This window comes from Neomonachus schauinslandi, chromosome 9, assembly GCF_002201575.2.
Source record: "Neomonachus schauinslandi chromosome 9, ASM220157v2, whole genome shotgun sequence".
Lineage (NCBI taxonomy): Eukaryota > Metazoa > Chordata > Mammalia > Carnivora > Phocidae > Neomonachus > Neomonachus schauinslandi.
Genome location: NC_058411.1, coordinates 75816851 through 75835660, shown reverse-complemented (window position 1 = coordinate 75835660; position 18810 = coordinate 75816851). Strand labels below are relative to the sequence as shown.

General features: G+C 42.5%; 1 protein-coding gene across 2 annotated transcripts in view; it reads right to left on the bottom strand.

Moving 5' to 3' along the window:
• Nucleotides 1-18810, bottom strand: part of FMN1 (formin 1) — a 385670-nt gene that overhangs the window by 125458 nt on the left and 241402 nt on the right. For both annotated transcript variants that reach the window (XM_021695357.2, XM_021695358.1), the window contains 3 exons: nt 6506-6567; nt 4514-4602; nt 76-205 (listed from right to left, as the gene is read on the bottom strand). In XM_021695357.2, the coding sequence (XP_021551032.2) occupies nt 76-205; nt 4514-4602; nt 6506-6567 (281 nt within the window). The remainder of the gene's footprint in view (nt 1-75; nt 206-4513; nt 4603-6505; nt 6568-18810) is intronic.

The window sequence follows — 18810 nt, the reverse complement described above, 5'->3', positions numbered from 1 at the left end:
ATTCTCCCACTCCCTACTTGCTCCTTTACCCTCACTAAGGCAAAACTAGCCTCTTAAATTAGACAGCAAACATACCTTAGAAGCTCTTGTGACGATCTCTACCTTTCGGTGCAAGGAGGAGATACTCTCCAAAAAGACAGATCTGAAGATTATGCACTGGGCCCGTTCAGCAAAATTCGGGATCTGGGCTAACTCATGTAAAAATCTGCAGAAATGAATAATGAATCATCTAGCTTCATATACAATCACAAAGGAAAAAAAAAAAAGACAGCTGAAAAAGATCCACCATGACAGCATTCCTTACTTGGTGATATCAATTCAACAATTATAAAATGTATCCAACAGGCACACTTAAGGAACTCCAAGGGTCTGTGTTCTATTATTGACAGCAAAGCCATTTTTATTTCTCTTATTATTTTCATGGGTTTCTATGACGGTATATAAATGTATGGTGTATAAGTTACTTTAGGAACAGAAAGTTAATGCAATTATACTGAACCACAGCGAGTTATCTCCTGCTATGCAAATAGGAGATTAAACCCAAATAAAAGCACTACCTTTAGCCTATGAAAATAAATACATAATGAACTCCCTTTATCATGCAGCATTCTCTAAGGGTCTATTTCACACAGGCAGTCAAGTGAAGGCTGGAAGCAAATGTCTGCAGAGATATGACAAAATATTTCTTCCTGAAGGGAGACGACTACTATTTCTTGCTCACTGAATTAGATAATAGTCTATAGAGATCCTCTTCTACAGATATTTGTTTACTTTTCCACATCAGCTTACCTAGGAAGACAGAGTTCACAGCTCAGCATGTGGAACAAAGCAGGCACTCATTAAGTGGACATCAATCTTAAAAACTATGGTAAAACAGATTTTTAAAGCTAAAGGTGAGTACTAACCTACACACAGAAGCTCACTGTCTGAGCAACTGGGCACTGGTGCCCTTTGCAAAATTAAGTTGGAAGAGCTACATACTCTCCAGGCCAACCACCAGAAGAGGGGGCATAAACTAAAATGGGCAGAAAGAGTTGGGCATGAATTTAGAGAAGGAGAGAATCCACTAATAGCTATTAAATTCATTTTGGGGCTGAAATGATGAATACCAGATATTTCTGAAAGTCTCGGTCAACGCATAACATCATTACTTTGACATTTTGCAATCTCTCACCAAGAATGCTTTTCCATAGGAGCAAAGCTGAACCCTTCTTTCCATACCCAAAGAAGTCTCCTTAGCTTATACTCTGTGCCTCTTTTACTTTGTTTTAAGGGAGACTTGGGTTTTAATAAGATTCTAATTACCAGCTTTAAAAAAAAAAAAAGATTATCCTATATCCAGGTCATAAACTTTTTTCTTCTCTTTCCTCTTCCTTTTTTTTTTTTTTTTTTTAAAGTAAACTCTATGCCCAGTGTGGGGCTTGAACTCAAGAACCTGAGATCAAGAGTCGCCTGCTCTACTGACTGAGCCAGCCTCCCTTCTTCTTTTTTTTTCCATGACACTGAGATGAAGCAAGGAATGCCCGTAAAAGTAAACATACCTTTGTTTTGAAGTTCTGTAACTCTGATTATTATGAAAACCATGTGATGGGATATAAAAGTGGAAACCCATAGGAATTCTGAGTTAAGATGAGGTTGTGTCCTCAATCTAGGCTACAAAAAGCATGTGTTTGGCCTAATAAAACCCGCTAGAGCCTCCCCTCCCCTCACTACCATCCCAAGGCAGAATGCAAAGAGTTGAGGGCCATCCTTGGAGGGAGTGGCTTTCAGACAGCCCGGGCCCAAGCAGATGATACCTCTATGGGAAATGGCATTCTCAGTCTGGCACTGGGCTGCAAGAAAGCTGATGAGGTGAGGGATGGGACCACCCTCTCCATGCTATGATTTATAGGACTGGACATCAGAGGGATCTTAGGAAATCACAATGTTGAAACTATAAATGATTCATATTTTCCAGTATGTAAAACATGCTTATAGTCAACTAACTTGGAGCCAATGGCAAGTAAGTTGCCAGGAAATCGGACTCTGGCTAAAATCAAACAAATGCTGCACTATGCAGGAGGTCAAGGGCAAAGGTGAAATGCACTCGGGCTTGAAGCCCCAACCTCTGTGTACCTCACCCTCCAGCAACTGAGCCTGAGCACATCACCTCACCGGGACAACACGACAGTCCTCTTTGCTGTCAGTGATAGCTTAGCATCTTTGGGAAGCCATCGCCATGACGATTTTCAAACTTTGAAAATGCTCCCTTATTCAGGTCATCCCGTAGAGAAAGCAGGAATCATAAATTTATCTGTTAATTACCTGCCACCATTATTCTGTGTCCTGGCTATCAGTCTTCAAAAATAATGCTAGAAAGACATTAACCCTAAAGGAAAAGGGGAACACTTCCAGTAACAGAAACCCACTCTTCATTTCACTGGGTCAGCCACTCCCAGGGCATGGAGCAGGAGGTGGCAAATTATAGCCCACGGGCCAAATTCACTTCCTCACTCGTTTCTGGATGGCCCACCAACTAAGAATGGTTTTTATATTTTTAAGTGGGTGAAAAAGAATCAATAGAAAGATAACATTTTGTGATGTCTACACAAATAACATTCAAATTTCAGTGTCCCTAAATAAAATTCCACAGATACACAGTCATGCCCATTTGTTTACATGTTGTCTATGGTTTACGTACTTCCAACAAAGCCTAAAATACTCTATGATCTTTTACGTGAAAGGTATATGAACTCTAGGCTGAGAGATCATTGCTCAGTGTAGCATAGCCAGCACTACCCGAATGCTGGATATGCCCTATTGTCCCTGTTAAGGACTGAATGTTTATGTTCCCCCAAAATTTGTATGTTGACGTCCTAACCCCCATTGTGATGGTTTAAGGAGGCAGGGCCTTTGGGAGGCAATTAAGTCATGAGCGTTGAGCCCTTATGAGTGAAGTTAGTGCCCTTAGGAGAAGGGACATAAGAGCTTGCATCCTTCTCTTTGCCTTCTGTCATGTGAGGATAGCAAGAAACGTTGGCAGTCTGCCTGGAAGAGGGTTCCCACCAAGACCAAACCATAACGGCACCCCAAACTCAGACTTCCAATCTCCAGAACTATGAGAGATAAATTTCTGTTGTTTCTAAGTCACCCTGCTTAGGGTACTTTGTTATAGCAGTCCAAGCTAACTCAGACAGTCTTCAAATACTCCCCATGGCCTTGTCGGTGTCTAAATATCCCAGGATGAGTCACTTCATGTTCAGTCATTAGCACCTTAGTGGGAATTAATTTATTACTAGGAAACATGACCTGGGAGTGGACCACAGGACTGGTCAGGGGCAGGAACTGGTAGGGAGGGTAGCTCAAACTGATGGGCCAGAAGGGCAGCAGAACCCCCTTTGCGCTGATTCACAAGATTCCTAGCCTTCGTGAACTTGGGGCAGGGCGGGGGTGGGGTAGAGAGTGGTTCCTGGCCTCTGTTCCATGTGAGAACAATTCATCTAACGTTCCCAAAATTATCACGAAGGCTTGCCAATAACTGAGTAAACCTAGAAATCCCCCACCCAGTCATTTTATCCAGGCAATCCAAGGGGAGTGGGGCATTCTAGTGGACCCAAGGGCAAGCCATGGAAGTTTCAATACAAGCCACGGAAACTTAGATGTCTCTAGGGCTCACTTGTTGCCCTAAACCTGACTTCTTAATTTCTGCTGTGTTTTCTAACCCCTGCCTCATCTCCAGACTGAGGGGAGTGGCCTGAATTGGACTTGAATGAAGCATTCAAGGTGGCGACAGGCAAAGGATCCCTCTCTCCACTCTGGACCCATTCCACATCCTCAGTCCTGGGCCATGAAAATGTAGTTGGGGTCCAGGGGCTACAGAGTCCCATACGCTTATCTGTGGCGTGCAGACCCCAAGAGCCCAGGCAAGGCAAGAGCCACTCCATTCATCATCAGAGGTCTAGGTTTTCAAAGGCCATGGTTCGACAGCCCAAACCATAGAGCAAACAACTCTAGATGGTGAATAGAGAGAAAAACGAGCAGATGCGAAAAGGATGAAAAGGTCACCTGTCAATTGGGCAGAGCAGGTGGAGGGATTTGGGGGAAAGCCGGCACGTTCAGGCTACGTTTACTGGATACAACATTTAGGAAAATCAGTTTGAATTCTGAGTCTGCCATCGTCTTTTTAACTGCATCAGCAGAACCTTAAACAGAGCAATGCCTTCTCCCTTCCTCAGTTACCCTTTCGGCTAGAATGTTTAGTCTAGGAGGAATTAACAAGCTGCTAGAACGAGAAAGGGGAATCATGAGGGGTGGGGAGAGGGGTTCAGACATATTAGATCCAGCAGTACAAATCCCCGGGCTGCCTTTCCCGGCAGCCAGATCATTCATCTGTGTGCAGGAGGTCACGGGGATGATGGTGCTATGACTTAGCTCACTGCACAGTTTAGGAGCGATTACTCAGAGCAGGGAGGCAGCGGGACAGAGATGGCGCTTGTGCTTTTGGCCTAACGGAGAAGTGTTCAAGCGTCCTTACTGCTCAGGTTTATCCAGCAACTTCAATTCTTCTTCTTTGGATGTCTCGTAATACTTCCTTATTTTAACCAGTTCATCCTCTTGTGCTCTCTGGGTTGAGACAGGAAATCAAACAAAGCACACAAAAAATGAACAATAAGCATCTGTCTAAAGCACTGTGTCTCCAAGTGTGGTCTCTGAACCAGCAGCATTGGCATCACCCACCTGTTTCTAGTTAGAAATGCAAATGATTGGCTCTATCCCAGTCATAAGAAGCTGGGGGGGAGCGGGGCAACAAGCCCTCCAGGTGATTCTGACGCATGCTAACATTGGAGAACCACTGGCTAAAGCAAATGGTCATACCAAGGGACTGTAGGGGGACCCAGAAGTCAGGACATTGGATTGCCACCTTTGAAGCCCCCGTCTCTTCCCATGTAAGCAGGTTATCAATCCACTGTCCTTAGCACTTGTTTCCTGACCCTTAGAACAGCTCCTCTAACTTATGTATGCTCCTGACTTTTGCATTTCTAGTCTCCACCTTCTCTTTTTCTGAATTTGGTAAACACTCATCTGCACTGCTTCTTTTGGCTTTTAGTTACGTCATTTTCTCAATGTATCCAGCTAATGAGTATGGCCCCCATGCACAGACCTGAGCTCACCGGAACAACAAAAGGCACCTAGAAGGCACTCTGCCTTTTACAAAGTCCTTCAATATCAATTATTGTATCTTTGTATTTCAGATGATCCTACCAAGGCTCATACTGAGTACTGGATAAAGGGCCTGACTCAGAATCTCTTTCTCCCATCACACCACGCTGCCCTCCAGGTACTCCATAAATGTACTGTTAGCTCCCAATGGCCTGGTATTTGTGCACCTTCCTGTCTATTAACAAAAGCTTTACTGATGGAACATGAGAAGTTCCCACCCAGTTGCACTAAACAGCTCCTGATATATATAAAGAATGTGAAAATGTATAGGGAAGTAGCAATCCCACAAGGTTGGATTATTGTACTCTGGAAATTTTCTATAAGGGACTTAAGGTCCCAGGAGATGTAGCATTGAAATGAATCATTTTTTTTTTTTTTTTTAACTTGCTGACTGGAGAATACTCCAGGCAGCTCCCAGGGAAATACTGCTACTTCAATAAAGAGAATCTGGTTCACTCTGTTTTCAAATCCTAACAGTCAATGAATCAGAAATGTTAACAACCATGGGAATTCTAACTCTCCTGTGTCATCCTCTCAAGAGAGCCTGCCAATTCTGCTGGTTATTCCACATATAACCCAAATTTAAAGACCACCTATGTGTACAGTGCTGTGTATTTTCAAAATATATTGCTACTGCTGCCTATATTGAATTCTGTTTAATACAAAAATCAGATAGAGCCCTTTATAATCCCCGTTGTACTGGTGATCAAACAGGCTTAAGGAATTTAACTGGTCCAAAGCTACTCAGCAGTCAACAGTAGAGTGGGACCTCAAATCTAAAATTATCTGACTCTAAATCCAAAGCACACACCTACCATCTTATACTACTTCCCACATTCAATGTCATGAGCTCATCTCATCTGAAAGTAATCATCCAAGCTGGTATTAGTATTCCCATTCCCGAGGAAGCACTGGTGTACACCAACAGTAAGCTGGTAGTTTAGCTTCACTCACTCTGACAGTAAGCCGCAGGGCTGGGTTCCATGGCCTAGAAAGGGTCTCTACCTTGAACCACCCTCCCACGCAAGCGTGCAAAGAGATCTGCTAACCCAAATACCATAGTGGGGTCAGAACCCAGTGCTTTTCTCATATTTGCTCTCATTTGAGTGTATGTTTATAGAAACTATACCTTAATCTCTCCCATGCTATATCAAAATCCTCACGGCCAAAGAACGTGAATGGCTTAACGATTTGGGGGTGGGGCAGAAGGAGTCACATATAACCATCTTTTAGGCCTTAACATTTTTTTAATTAGTGAAGATATAAAAATCTGAAAAAACTGCCTCTGTATGTCTTTGATACTTACATTTTCATATAAGGCTGCCAGAGTCTCCAGATCAACCACAGAGTCATCCACATTGAAAATGGCTGCCAAGCACCCAAAAAGAGAGAGGGAAAAAAAAGATAAGAGGTTTGATTAGACTCCCCTACACTAATGAGCTAGCCACACTCCACGTCTAGCTTCCAGGCAATATAACATTGCACTTCTTTACACAAGTTGTATCTTTCAGCCTGTTCTTGCTCCCTTTCCTTTTGCGCCAGGGGGCCTCTGAAGAAAGAAACCAAAATGGTTCCTATCACTGGCCTGAGCCTTGGCCCTGCCTGGTTTAATTCCTCAAGTTCTGTGTCCTTTCTGCAGTTTAATTTAGGCTCCACAGGAGAAGTGTTTGTGCTTTAAAACTAAATCAGTTTGTAGGTTTGAAGCACAATTTTAAATCTTTCTTCCCGGCTGGTAATTGAAGAGATTTAGTACCTAATGTACCAGAACTGACTCTTGCCCATTACCAGGAAGAGAGAAAAAAAGACAATGTTGGCAAATTAAATGAATTCAGGCATGTGATTTTAGGCACCTTTCCATGGCCACTGCAAACATCTTGTTTGGATTAAAAAGACAAGAAAAAGCAATAATTGCATCAATGGCAAATTAAGATTATGGAAACCTCCCATGAGTTAGTCTTAAGGCAAGTTCACATTCCCATGGTTTTATTAGGATTCTACTTGCTGTTCTGTATCTTTAAGTCATTTAGCTGTTCACTAATATGATTATGATTTCACCTAGGGAGATTCCTTCCCATATATACTGGGATACAAACATTGAGACTGTAAAGCCTTAATGGATTTGGCAATCAAAGTGTTTGAAATAGGCAGCTCCACATCTTTAAATAATTATTCAAAACTAATAAGGTTTGTTCTCTCAACCCCACCTCCCTTCTCTGACTTTACATTGTGAAATTAACCAGCACGCTAGTAAATTTTCTCCGTGGCAGGCTAATTAATTTTATTAAACCAACCAGTGATATTTAGAATGCCTTAAAATTTTGCTCGTCAACCATTATTCTGTTCATTGGCATTACACCATGGTTTTGGAGAAGGTAGAGATCAAGGTAAAGGGCAGTTTCCTTTCAAATTGCTTTGCACCTTCTGTAGTCGAATCATAAGAACCCCCTTATACAATTTTAACAAAGTTAATTAACTGGGCTAAGATCATGTAACTTCACAGAACACCGAGAAATGTACTTAAAATTCCTTCACAGGCCACCTTCTCTAACTTAGGGTTAATCAGCAAGCTATTCTTAGATATAGGAGAGTGGGGAAAGAAGAGGTTAACATGCTAGTGACAAAGTCAGCTCAGATTCCACTAAGACAAAGGGAAATCACACTTCTAAAAAGTCCAATCTGAAACCACAAAAGAAAAATGGAGCTCGAGGAAAGAATGAAAGAATTTACCCTCCGAGGATGGTTATTTTGTATGTGGAGATCATATGAATTCACAAATTTATTAGAAAGACCATGAATTTCTGGTGCTTTTAAAAAAAATAGCCAGGAACCATGCCTCATTTATGTCAATTCCAATATTCTCCTACAAAAACTGGCCAACAGGAATGCAATAAGAAAAGGTAAAGTTCTACAAACAGTTCTATCCTAAACTAATCCTACGTTGTAGGTACTCTATCTGAACTGCAAGCTTAGATGTAACCGAGTTGTCTTAACCAACAAGAAAGAGAATGACCTGTGGGTTGTTTTTCTCGTGAGTAAATATTTGGTTTTTAAAAGTTAATCAGTCTGGGTCCCAGATACATGGTTTGACAGGTAGTGTGGTCAGCCAATTCTTCTCCAGTGTGCTAGGCAGCAGCAAGGAAACATCTAGAGGATGGGACTGGAGAACAAATATGGGGCTCTGGAGACATTGATTCATTCATTCACCCAGCCCTGAACTAAATATTTGCTGAATGTGTATTAAGCAGTAGAAACTGTTCTAAAATGCTGTGATTATATAAATCAAAAGTGTGTGAGAAGTTCAAAACACTTAATCTCATGAAATTTATACTCTAGCCAAGGGGAGAGAAAATAAACAAGTAAATGATTTCAGATAACAATATACTGTGAAGAAAGTAAAGAAATGAGCAGCATTAGATAGGATGGGTGATGAAGGCTTCTTTGGGGAGGCAACATTTAAGCTAAGAGCTGAAGAGGTCAGTTCTGTAAATGTATGGGAGAAGAACTTCCCAGGGAGAGGTAACTGTGCAAGGAAGTTTCTTTTTCTGGTGAAGGAACAAGCTTAAGGTACAGAAAAAGACCAAGACTACTGTCACGGAAGGAACAAAATTTACTCGCTATGTGATCCTGGCAGGTTAAAGTGTCCGAGCCTCAGCACATCCATAAAAACATGGGTCTAATATCACGTGCTAAAAATATTAAATGAGGGAATATGTATGCTTGGCATAGCACCTAGACCATGGTTTGAACTCAAAATGGTACCAAAGAACGATGACTATTATGATTTCAGATATACACATGGTTAATGTGTTTTAATGCTTGTTAATGCCTTATCTCCTTTAACATCTGGAAAGAATTAGAGAAAGCAGGCTACAGAGTAGTTTGTGCTGTAAATGAAACTTCCAGAACTCAGGAGTGTTTCAGGTAGGAGTCGCTGCTATTAAACCCATTTGGTCCTTCACAAAACCCTGCTTGAAGCACAACCTCAGGAAGCATTATTAATAGTCAAGGCATATACACAAATAGTTGTAATTACAGAAAATAATGCCTCAAATGTCTTAAGAGAAATACAAGGTACCTTTGGGTCCATTCAGAGAGTCAACCTCATCTGCATCTCCAACTTCCATCTTTACTACCAATCTACCATTCATCGTACCAACAACGTTATTTTTCTAAACCACGGGTCTCAAAATTTTACTTTGATGTTTACAATACCTCTTATGTCTTTCCTTTAAATAGCAGGTAAACTCCAAATGCCGTGGCCTGATGTTTAAGCCCATTCCTTTCTGGCCCCAAGCTACACTTCCAATCTCATCTCCTACCACCTGCACTTCTCCCAGATACCTTGTGCTCCAGCCTCTTGGGGCAACATAACCATGACTTCTTCCCTTCCTATGTCTCCTCACCCCCGAAAGGCCTAGGGGAAAGGTTTCCTGCCCTGGAAGGAACTCCTTGACCTTCAGATTCTTACATCCTCATTCTTTTCCTCTTCCGTGGCCCTGCATTTGTATTTTACACAAGGGAAGAGAGTCTAATAAAGGACCTGTATTACAGTGTGTAGCAGAACAGTTTCCCTCCTCTGTTGGACCTCAGAAGCCCTGTAATCATGGATCATTTCTATGCATCTTGATAACCCCAGCACCCGGCATAGCACCTGGGGTGTGACAGGGATAGAAGTGTGTGGATGGGATAGAGGATACAGGAATACCCCCAAACAGAGTCCTTCTGTTGGGTATCAGGAAAAGTTTCTTGATAAAGAGAGCATGGGGTCTTGAAAAAGAAAACAGAAACTTTAAAAAGGGATAGGATTTTGGCAGGTGAAAATGTCTTATGAGAGGTGTATCTGAATTAGGGTCATTTGCTCAGCCCCATTAGTCCCTGGTTAAAAAAAAAAAAAAATCAAGGTTTAGTTGGTCGAGTTGTGTTATTACGCCCTCATCCACACACCCAGTAGAGAAACACTGCTTGCCCTGAATAGTCCATACTAAAAACTGATTAAGTTTCACAAGTAAATTTTCTCATTTTCAAAGAAAGAATAAGGAGGGGTGCCTGGGTGGCTCAGATGGTTAGGCGTCTGCCTTCGGCTCAGGTCATGATCCCAGGGTCCTGGGATGGAGCCCCACATTGGGCTTCCTGCTGGGCAAGAAGCCTGCTTCTTCCTCTCCCACTCCCCCTGCTTGTGTTCCTGCTCTATCTCTCTCTGTCAAATAAATAAATAAAATCTTTATAAAAAAAATAAAGAAAGAATAAGGAGAATAGCTTTCCCTTCATTCTTAACCTCCAGAAATGTTTTAAACAGCAGTATCACCTTAGGTAGAAAGGTTACGAGTAAAAATTCACTGGTTATATTGCTTCAGGCAGACATGTGAAACACTCATTTATTAATTACCATTAATTACGCCAAATTCATTCCGAGCAAGGACAATCTGTAAATTTATAACAAGTGCCAGTGAACACCAACAGGAAGGATGTGAGACGTTTCAAATGGAAGAAGCAGATGCAGACAGGCTCATGGAAGGTGCAGGCAATGGCAGGTAGTTCACGTTTGGCTTGAGGAGAGCATTAATTCTACTTTGGAGCAAGGTACTGAGCAGCTAGGAGCAGCAGAGTGAACTGAACAGAGTTATATGCCATAGGACTTGTCGAAATTTGGAAAAACTGGTTTAAGAACCTATTCTGGTGAGCAAGTGGTAGCAAATACTGTGGATAGAAAGCACGGGACAGAGGGGCAGGACACAACAGAGAGCTACAGAGTGGTATCACTAACTAGCTATGGGACTGAGGAAATTGGAGTTAAAACCACCTCAGGGTTTGGGACGCCTGGGTGGCTCAGTCAGTTAAGCATCTGCCTTCGACTCAGGTCATGGTCCCAGGGTCTTGGGATCGAGCCCTGCATCGGGCTCCCTGCTTGGCAGGGAGCCTGCTTCTCCCTCTCCCTCTGCTGTTCCCCCTGCTTGTGCTCTCTCTCTCTGTCAAATAAATAAATAAAATCTTAAAAAAAAAAAAAAAAAACACCTGAGGTTTTGCATCTAGATTTGGAGGAAGAGCTTTGCGCCACCCCCAGAAATGGGCAGAGGGCCTTAAGAGCTGGATAGGCCTGTTGATCTTACACCAAGGACCTGGAGGGAGGAACAGGAGAGAGGAAAACTACTTGTGAAGGAAGAATTAGATAGACTAATTTAGGGTCAATGCCAAGTATTCCACTGAGGTTTTCCCTCTTCCATGTAAAGATCTTAAAAACACAAGTAAAAAAGGAAAATAAAATTCAGAGGTGGAAGAAGCATTATGAAGAGATATCCTGGTTGAGTCCAGGAGCTTAAGGAAATTATTAGAATTCTCTTATTTCTCTTCTACAGAGTAGCCAAGGAAGGTTAGATTATGGGTCAAAGGTCCACAAAGTAAAAAGGCAGAGGTACTAGGACTCCTAGGAGAGCTGTTTTGCGTGGACATAATTCTGCCTCCTATTCCCCAAGAACACTTTAAGTTCCTACATAGGGTTGGAAATAATACCTGATAATTCTGTTCCCCAAATACTGGTATGGTGTATTAGAGAATCGATTCTTAAAGGCTCTTACCATCAAACTTAGAAGCCTTATGTGAACCCATTTAATTAGTTAACTGATGGTTACAATAGAGAAAGAAACCAGTCATAGATTAAATTATTTTTGGAGTTGCCTGGGATCAGGTAGCTCCCTTCATTTTATACTTTAAAAAAACACACTGTCTTTCTTGCTCTGTCACACACACACACACAACTTTTATCTTATAAGCTGGATATGCAAATACCAGCCTACACAATTCTACAGCATGCCTTGAAGCCCTGATACAGTAGTTCCAAGCCATGCTAGCTTTTGTTCCCATCTGTCTAGGGCTCATTATACCAACACTCCTGCAGATGGTGTCAGAAAGGTGAAGTGTCAAATCCACAAAGGGGAGACCCCAACAACTCACTGCTACTGCAATATCAATCATTGCTGGTGGTTTTTACTTTTATCTCCCTCTCTCTTTAGTTATCCCCACTCACACTGTCAGTTCGGTTAGAATATTTCACCTACACCTCACAATATGTCGAAAGGAAATAGACACACGCTGTGAAAAGCTGGTAATTTTATTGGGTTCCTTTACCTTTAAAAATCTGTTACTTGGTCAAGTCTGGTTTCTGGGCCCCCCCTTTTTTTTGCAGGGAAATTGAGGCAAACATTTTTATGTGGTCCTCTGGTGCCTGCTCTGTACTCCAAGAATTACATACACAAGGATCATTAGAGTAGAGTTTCGCCCATTAAGATATAATAACCGTCAGCAGGGACAAAAAGCAGATCAGTATCGCAGATTGAAACTACCAGGCGCACATAAAAACTACGTGCCTGCTTCAGGCACATGCACGGGGTCAGGGTCTCACACGATAGGTAAATTCCCTCTCCGGGTCGGAGGCAGCTTTTCATAGGACCAGGGTAAGGAGAGAGAGAATGCCGGAATTCTCTCAGCCCTCCAGCCATTTTTAACCCTGAACACTTTTCTATCCCCGAGTGCGCCATTTCCAAATAAACCAAAAATGACTGTGCTTGCTGTCCAATGGGCTTCTAATTAGTAAGAAACAAGCAATTACCTAAAGGAGCTGTTCTTTTCGACCAAAGGAGCACCTCTGGGCAAGAAGGAAAGGCACCCTCCTCAGTCTGTTAGATTAGCCAAAATCAATCTGGCTTCCAAGGTGTGACCTCTCTGCAGCCCAGTTTATGCCTCCTTGCATTTCCTTCAATAAGTAGTTGATGGGAACATCTTGCACAAAGTGGGTGTTTAATAATTGTTTGCCAATGGACTAGATTTATTCTCAGCCCGTGAAAGCAAAGATTAATAGGATTATTTGACTCTATTAGTAGAGATTATTTTCTTAACAATGTTAACTTCCAAATGGCCAACGTAAAACTTGGCGGTTTTGCCCAAATGACTGATATTCTTAGGGCTTGCTAAATAATTCAACTTGTAAGGGAAAGAGAATGAAACGGGGACCGTATCAAAGAAGGCTTTGGGTTTTTAAAACTCTCAGGTAACCTATCCCTCAACACTCCCACAGAGCAACTACCCTGACCTCTACCAAGGAAAAGGCAAGGATGTGGGGTCAAGGAACGAGGCAGCGGTAGAATCTGAGAGCTGAGGAAAGGTACAGCAGGAACATTTCCCCACAGGCTTACCTCATAACAACGAGGCCATCACGGAGAGGGATGACCAAATTCATGATAAAACTGGGCACAAGGTGGAAAGAAGGGGGGGCCTGGCAGGGAGAAGGGTGGAGGGGGGAGAACTTGCCTCCACTGAGTGCTCTGGAACTAGGTCTCTTCGCCACTGTCAATATGCCTTCCTTTCCCCTACTGGCCACTATGCCCCGCCTCTAGCACCAGGCCCACCTGTGCGGATAGAGGTTCAGACAAAGCCTAGCTCTATACACCTATCCACATGAAATGCTAAGGACACCAATTATAAAGCAGCTTAAAATAATCTCTGTCTACTACACCAGAGGGTGGGTATAGTAGGCAGACGTTACTGGGGGGTGAATACTTAATAAATTAATTGCTGCATTTATTGGGGGCTTCCTGTGTTGTTCTAAGTGTTTTACATTTAATTGTAGGAGATGGGTGCTATTGCTGTCCCTGGTTTTACAGATGATGAAACTAATGCATGAAGGCACACAGCCTGATTTCCCAAGCTCAGCTCCATAATCAGATTTACTGGACTATGATTGCACTTCTTTTTTTTTAAAGATTTATTTATTTATTGGAGAGAGGGGGGGAGAATGTGCACACGCATGTGAGTGGGGGGAGGGGCAGAGAGAGAGAGAATCTCAAACAGACTCCCTTGTTGAGTGTGGAGCCCGATGCCCAGGGCTGGATCCCAGGACCCACGAGATCATGACCTGAGCAGAAACCAAGAGTTGGGCGCTCAATCAACTGAGCTACCCAGGTGCCCCTGATTGCACTTCTTTTATCCTTTGTAAGTGTTGGGCTATAAATAATCACTCCACCTAAAATCCTCACCCTCATAAAAAAACAAATGAAAAAATCAGTGAACCAGCTACCCACAATAGCCTATACTGACACTTGTCTCTAAATGGCACTGCATGCTTTTTACATTCATCAGCAGCCTCCTAGTGGGAACCATATATAGCCCATGCTACAAAAATTTCATTTGTTTATTATAGACATCCATAACCTCACCATTATTTATCACTTAAACTTAATTCATTTCTAATATGCTATCTCAATATGCATAATAAAACAATCCCAACTTTAATCTTTGTCAGCTATTTGCAGTTATTCAAAATAATCAGTATTGCAGTTAAAATCATAGCAAAAAGAATTTCTAAAAAATAGAAACGTGGAAACTGAAAAGGCATCGTCTTAAAAGAAAATGTAAATATAGGGGTATCTGGGTGGCTCAGTCAGTTGGGCATCTGCCTTCTGTTCAGGTCATGACCCCGGGGTCCTGGGATCGAGCCCCCCATTGGGCTCCCTGCTCAGCAGGGAGTCTGCTTCTCTCTCCCCCTCTGTCTGCTGCTCTTCCCCACTTATGCTCTCTCTCTGCCAAATAAATAAAATCTTTTTTTAAAAAAAGAAAATGTAAATATAAAAAGAAAATAAACTCTAGAGTAATATAAAGTCTAATTTTCTTGAAAAGATATGAATAAGAGCAATTTTATACTGCATGCCAGAGCAGACTAAAAAGGGAAGCAAAGGCATAGAGCATGAAGAAACACAAACAAAAGTTGCCTCCAGACCCATAAAGAACAAGAATTATCAAGGAACCGTATGTACAGTCTTCCCTACATTGCCAAATGCCTGCTAGCGTGGCATATTAGTTGGTAAAGACCTTAATTTGGGCTTTGATGGAAATAGGAGGCAAGTGTAGATGACACAGTGAGCAGGAACTGGCGGGAAGGTGGAAGAAACAACAGTCCCAAAAGGGACACTTATCTAATCTGTTCCAAACACTCACAGTTGCTCAATCTTTTTTTTTTTTTTTTTTTTAAAGATTTTATCTATTTATTTGACAGAGAGAGACACAGCAAGAGAGGGAACACAAGCAGGCGGAGAAGGAGAGGGAGAAGCAGGCTTCCCGCTGAGCAGGGAGCCTGATGCGGGGCTCGATCCCAGGACCCTGAGATCATGACCTGAGCCAAAGGCAGACGCTTAACAACTGAGCCACCCAGGCACCCCGTCAGTCGCTCAATCTTATAAAGCAAAACTCCCAATTCTCACCCAAGCGCAAGCATTACTATGCATCCCTCAAGGTGCCCATGGTGCCATTTTACAGGTGCAATTAAAATTGTCCATGGTTCAAACCTCAAAGAAGGGCACAGGCAGAGAATTCCCAAAACCTCGCCTCCGTCATCCCCTCTATTCTCTGTAGGGCAGTGGAATGAGAAACAGTTTGGGTTAAGCTGCTTCTGTTCTTCCATTAGTTCTGGTTCTTTTAAGCCAAAATTACATTCCAGGCAGATTGGATGGTCTCAGCCAGTTGCCTGAAGGTAAAGTACAAAGAATTGCCACCCTGTGCTTTCTGGACTCAGCTTGGTGAGTGAAGGAATGTACCGTGGTTCTGGTTCAGAAAGAGGTGGGTGGGAACGCTGCCGCTCAGGTGTTTTAGACTCAGGAGGAGGAAGGAAAAGGTAGGAAGGGAACGGAAGGATCGGAGCTATTGTTTTGATTCATCGAGCCATCTTTTTTAAAAATTGAGCTCTCTCAGTATTTAATAAGTTGATTGACCCTGGCACTTTCATTCAGTAGGTCCAGAAGTAAGGAGCACATGTCCCCTTTGTAAACTCCTTACATGGCATCCTCACTTGCTCTTTTGCTTTCAACATCCTCCGATTTTTGGGGGGGGGCCAAATAAATGAAGTTTTCTGATTCTAAAATCTGGTTTTAACTAAACTAAACTTGACAAAATAAACAAGTTGGCTTCCAAAGATTCCTGCAGGGAAACCCCAGAAGATAATCCATCTAAAATAAGAAAATGGCAGAGCAGACACTTTGACTGCCAGTTCAAGTTCTCCAGCAGGCGTGGAAGGAGTTAAAGAGCAAGGATAGTTGAATCAGATTTGCCAAGACACTGATCTCCATAAATTATAAGAGAATTTATCAAGGGACTATTTGAAATGCAGATTTAGATACACTATTGTTAATAGTGAGCTGCACCCTATTGATATATTGAGCCGTGAGATATTAGCCAATGAGAACCCAAAGCCATCAAAATTAAAATTAGCAAGACATTTACAAATAATATTAGTCTCACTTGAGTTCATATTTTGGCATGTGCTTTATAATGTGAATATTAGTTCTGTCACACGTTTACATGATATACATGTTTCAGAGAACACAGTTAAGAAGCAGGTCCCAAATCTTTTTACAGGTAGGGGTGCACCATAAAAATTTCGGAGACCACATGCCTTCAGTATAGGGTCTTCTGGGCTAGACTTAGAACGTTCCTCAGGAAAATCCTAGACGATTCATGGTGAATTTCAGAGGCCTGGTAAAATTCATTCTGTTTTAGCCACCTGGCATTAGCCTTGACAGCGATGTCCAGAAATTATTAGGTAAAAGGGAGCAAAGGCGAGTGAACATTCTCAGATCTTCCCAGCACATAACTAACTGGCATCCTCTCACATTTTGATCTGAGATTCCTAAACAGAAAGATAGTCTTTGATGCAACCGAACTCCCAAACTGAGATTCTGGGCTGGTAGGAACTAAGCTGAAAAATGTTTTATTTTGATGTTAGATTAAATATTATAAATACAAATTGTGAGTGTACGGGAAATTCCAAACGAATGCCAGGAGGTTTCTGGCACCTCGTCTGTTGCAAGGCATACAGAGGTTTATGTCAAGAACAGTCAACAGCAATTTTCCATCTCCCCTGGGAAAAGAATGAGAGGAAATCACTAATGTGGAATGAAAACACTAATTTGCAATCATGTAGGCAGTCGCTGTGTCCAAGGATGCCAAAATGCTTTTAAATACAAGTCATCAAGTTTAGCAGATGGAAAGCCAGCAAGAAGTAAATCACTTATTCAGAGTCTCTCCTGGACCAAATACAAGTGCTGTGGGGATTATGGTCAGTCTCCTGAAACCATTCTTCCCCCGCCACAACCAAGGTCCTGCCGTGAGTCATGCAGTGCTTTAAACTTCGGTCCATTTAGGGACTTGGCTTTCTTCTACAAGATATCCAGCATCATCTTGGGTAGAGAGAAACAGATACCTTTTTGGCGATGTTCTATCTCCAACAGAGCCCTACTTACTTCGCATCAGGCTAGACTTTTCAGATGCTCATTGAACACGTTAGCTTCAATATCTCCAGTTGTTTCAGACTCAAATCCTAAAACAGAATTGATCTTCCTGCTTTTACCTATGCTTTTTCTCCTATCTTTCTGTTTATGTTTTGGTACCATTCATTCTATACATTCTTGTTGAAGCCAGAAATCCAAGGTGCATAAAGACTTCTTCTCCATCACTGCTTGCCTCTGATGTGGCTAAATGGAGGAATTCTCTCTCCAAATAGTCCTTGGATGTGGTCTCCCCTATATTTCTATAGACACAGCCTTAGTTCTGGCCTTCACCATTTATTATCTCAGTCATCACAATCCCTTTCTAACAGATTTATCCACCTTTGATATGATTTCTGTCTCTCCATTCAACAGATCCTTGAAGATCATCACCCAGGTGCCAGGCACACTGCAAGGTGCTAGGGACACAGCACTGAGCAATCTCCCTCTTGGAACTTATACTCTGGTGATGGGTGTAAATGGAAACATAAGTAGAGGAACAAATGAAGTATTAAGTGCTGGGTAGAATAGAAGAGAATTGATTTAGGGTAGCTTACATTCAGGAGGGTCTCTGAGGCGTCCTCTATGCCAAAACCTAGCAAAGAAAAGGAGCTCGCTCTAGTGGGGTGGAAAAGCATTTCAAACAGAGGGAATGTGAAATGCTGCTCACAAAGTGCTACACTTTCAGAGACACAGGAAAAGAAAAGAACTTGGCCTTTTTAAGGAGTCAAGGAGGACTGCTGTGGTTAGCGTGCAGGGAGACAGGAAGCAAGCACGACCAAGTGAAGTCGGAGGTACCGGCTAGGGCCAGAGCACGCAAGGCCTTGGAGGCCTGTCTTCCACAGCCTGAGAGGTATTCTGTATTCGGACTTAGATCACAGCATTGACACTCTTAAATCGTGTCTCCCGGTTACTCAAGGGATAATGTCTAAAGTTGGTATGATGTTCAGGGCCCCTCCTGGTCTGGATGCCACTTGCCTTTCTAGCCCTAGGCCCTGAAGCAGCCCGCAGTCACGTGTCATTTATATACCCTAGCAGGCCTCCTCTTCACATGCCTTCTGTCCTGCGTGTGATGACCACTGTTTCATCTTCTAAGACCCATCTTAAGTTTCACAGGAGGAGTCAAGATACGCCTCTCTGTTATTTCAAGGGCAACTCTACTGTCTCCTTGGGCTGCTTTGTACGTCTCTCCCACCATCATGCACACTCCTGAGAATGTGAGAGTCTGGATCTTATGTGTTGGGGTGTTCATGGTGCCTGGTACAGAACTGGCATTCAATCCATGTTTCCTGAGGGAGGGAAGGCG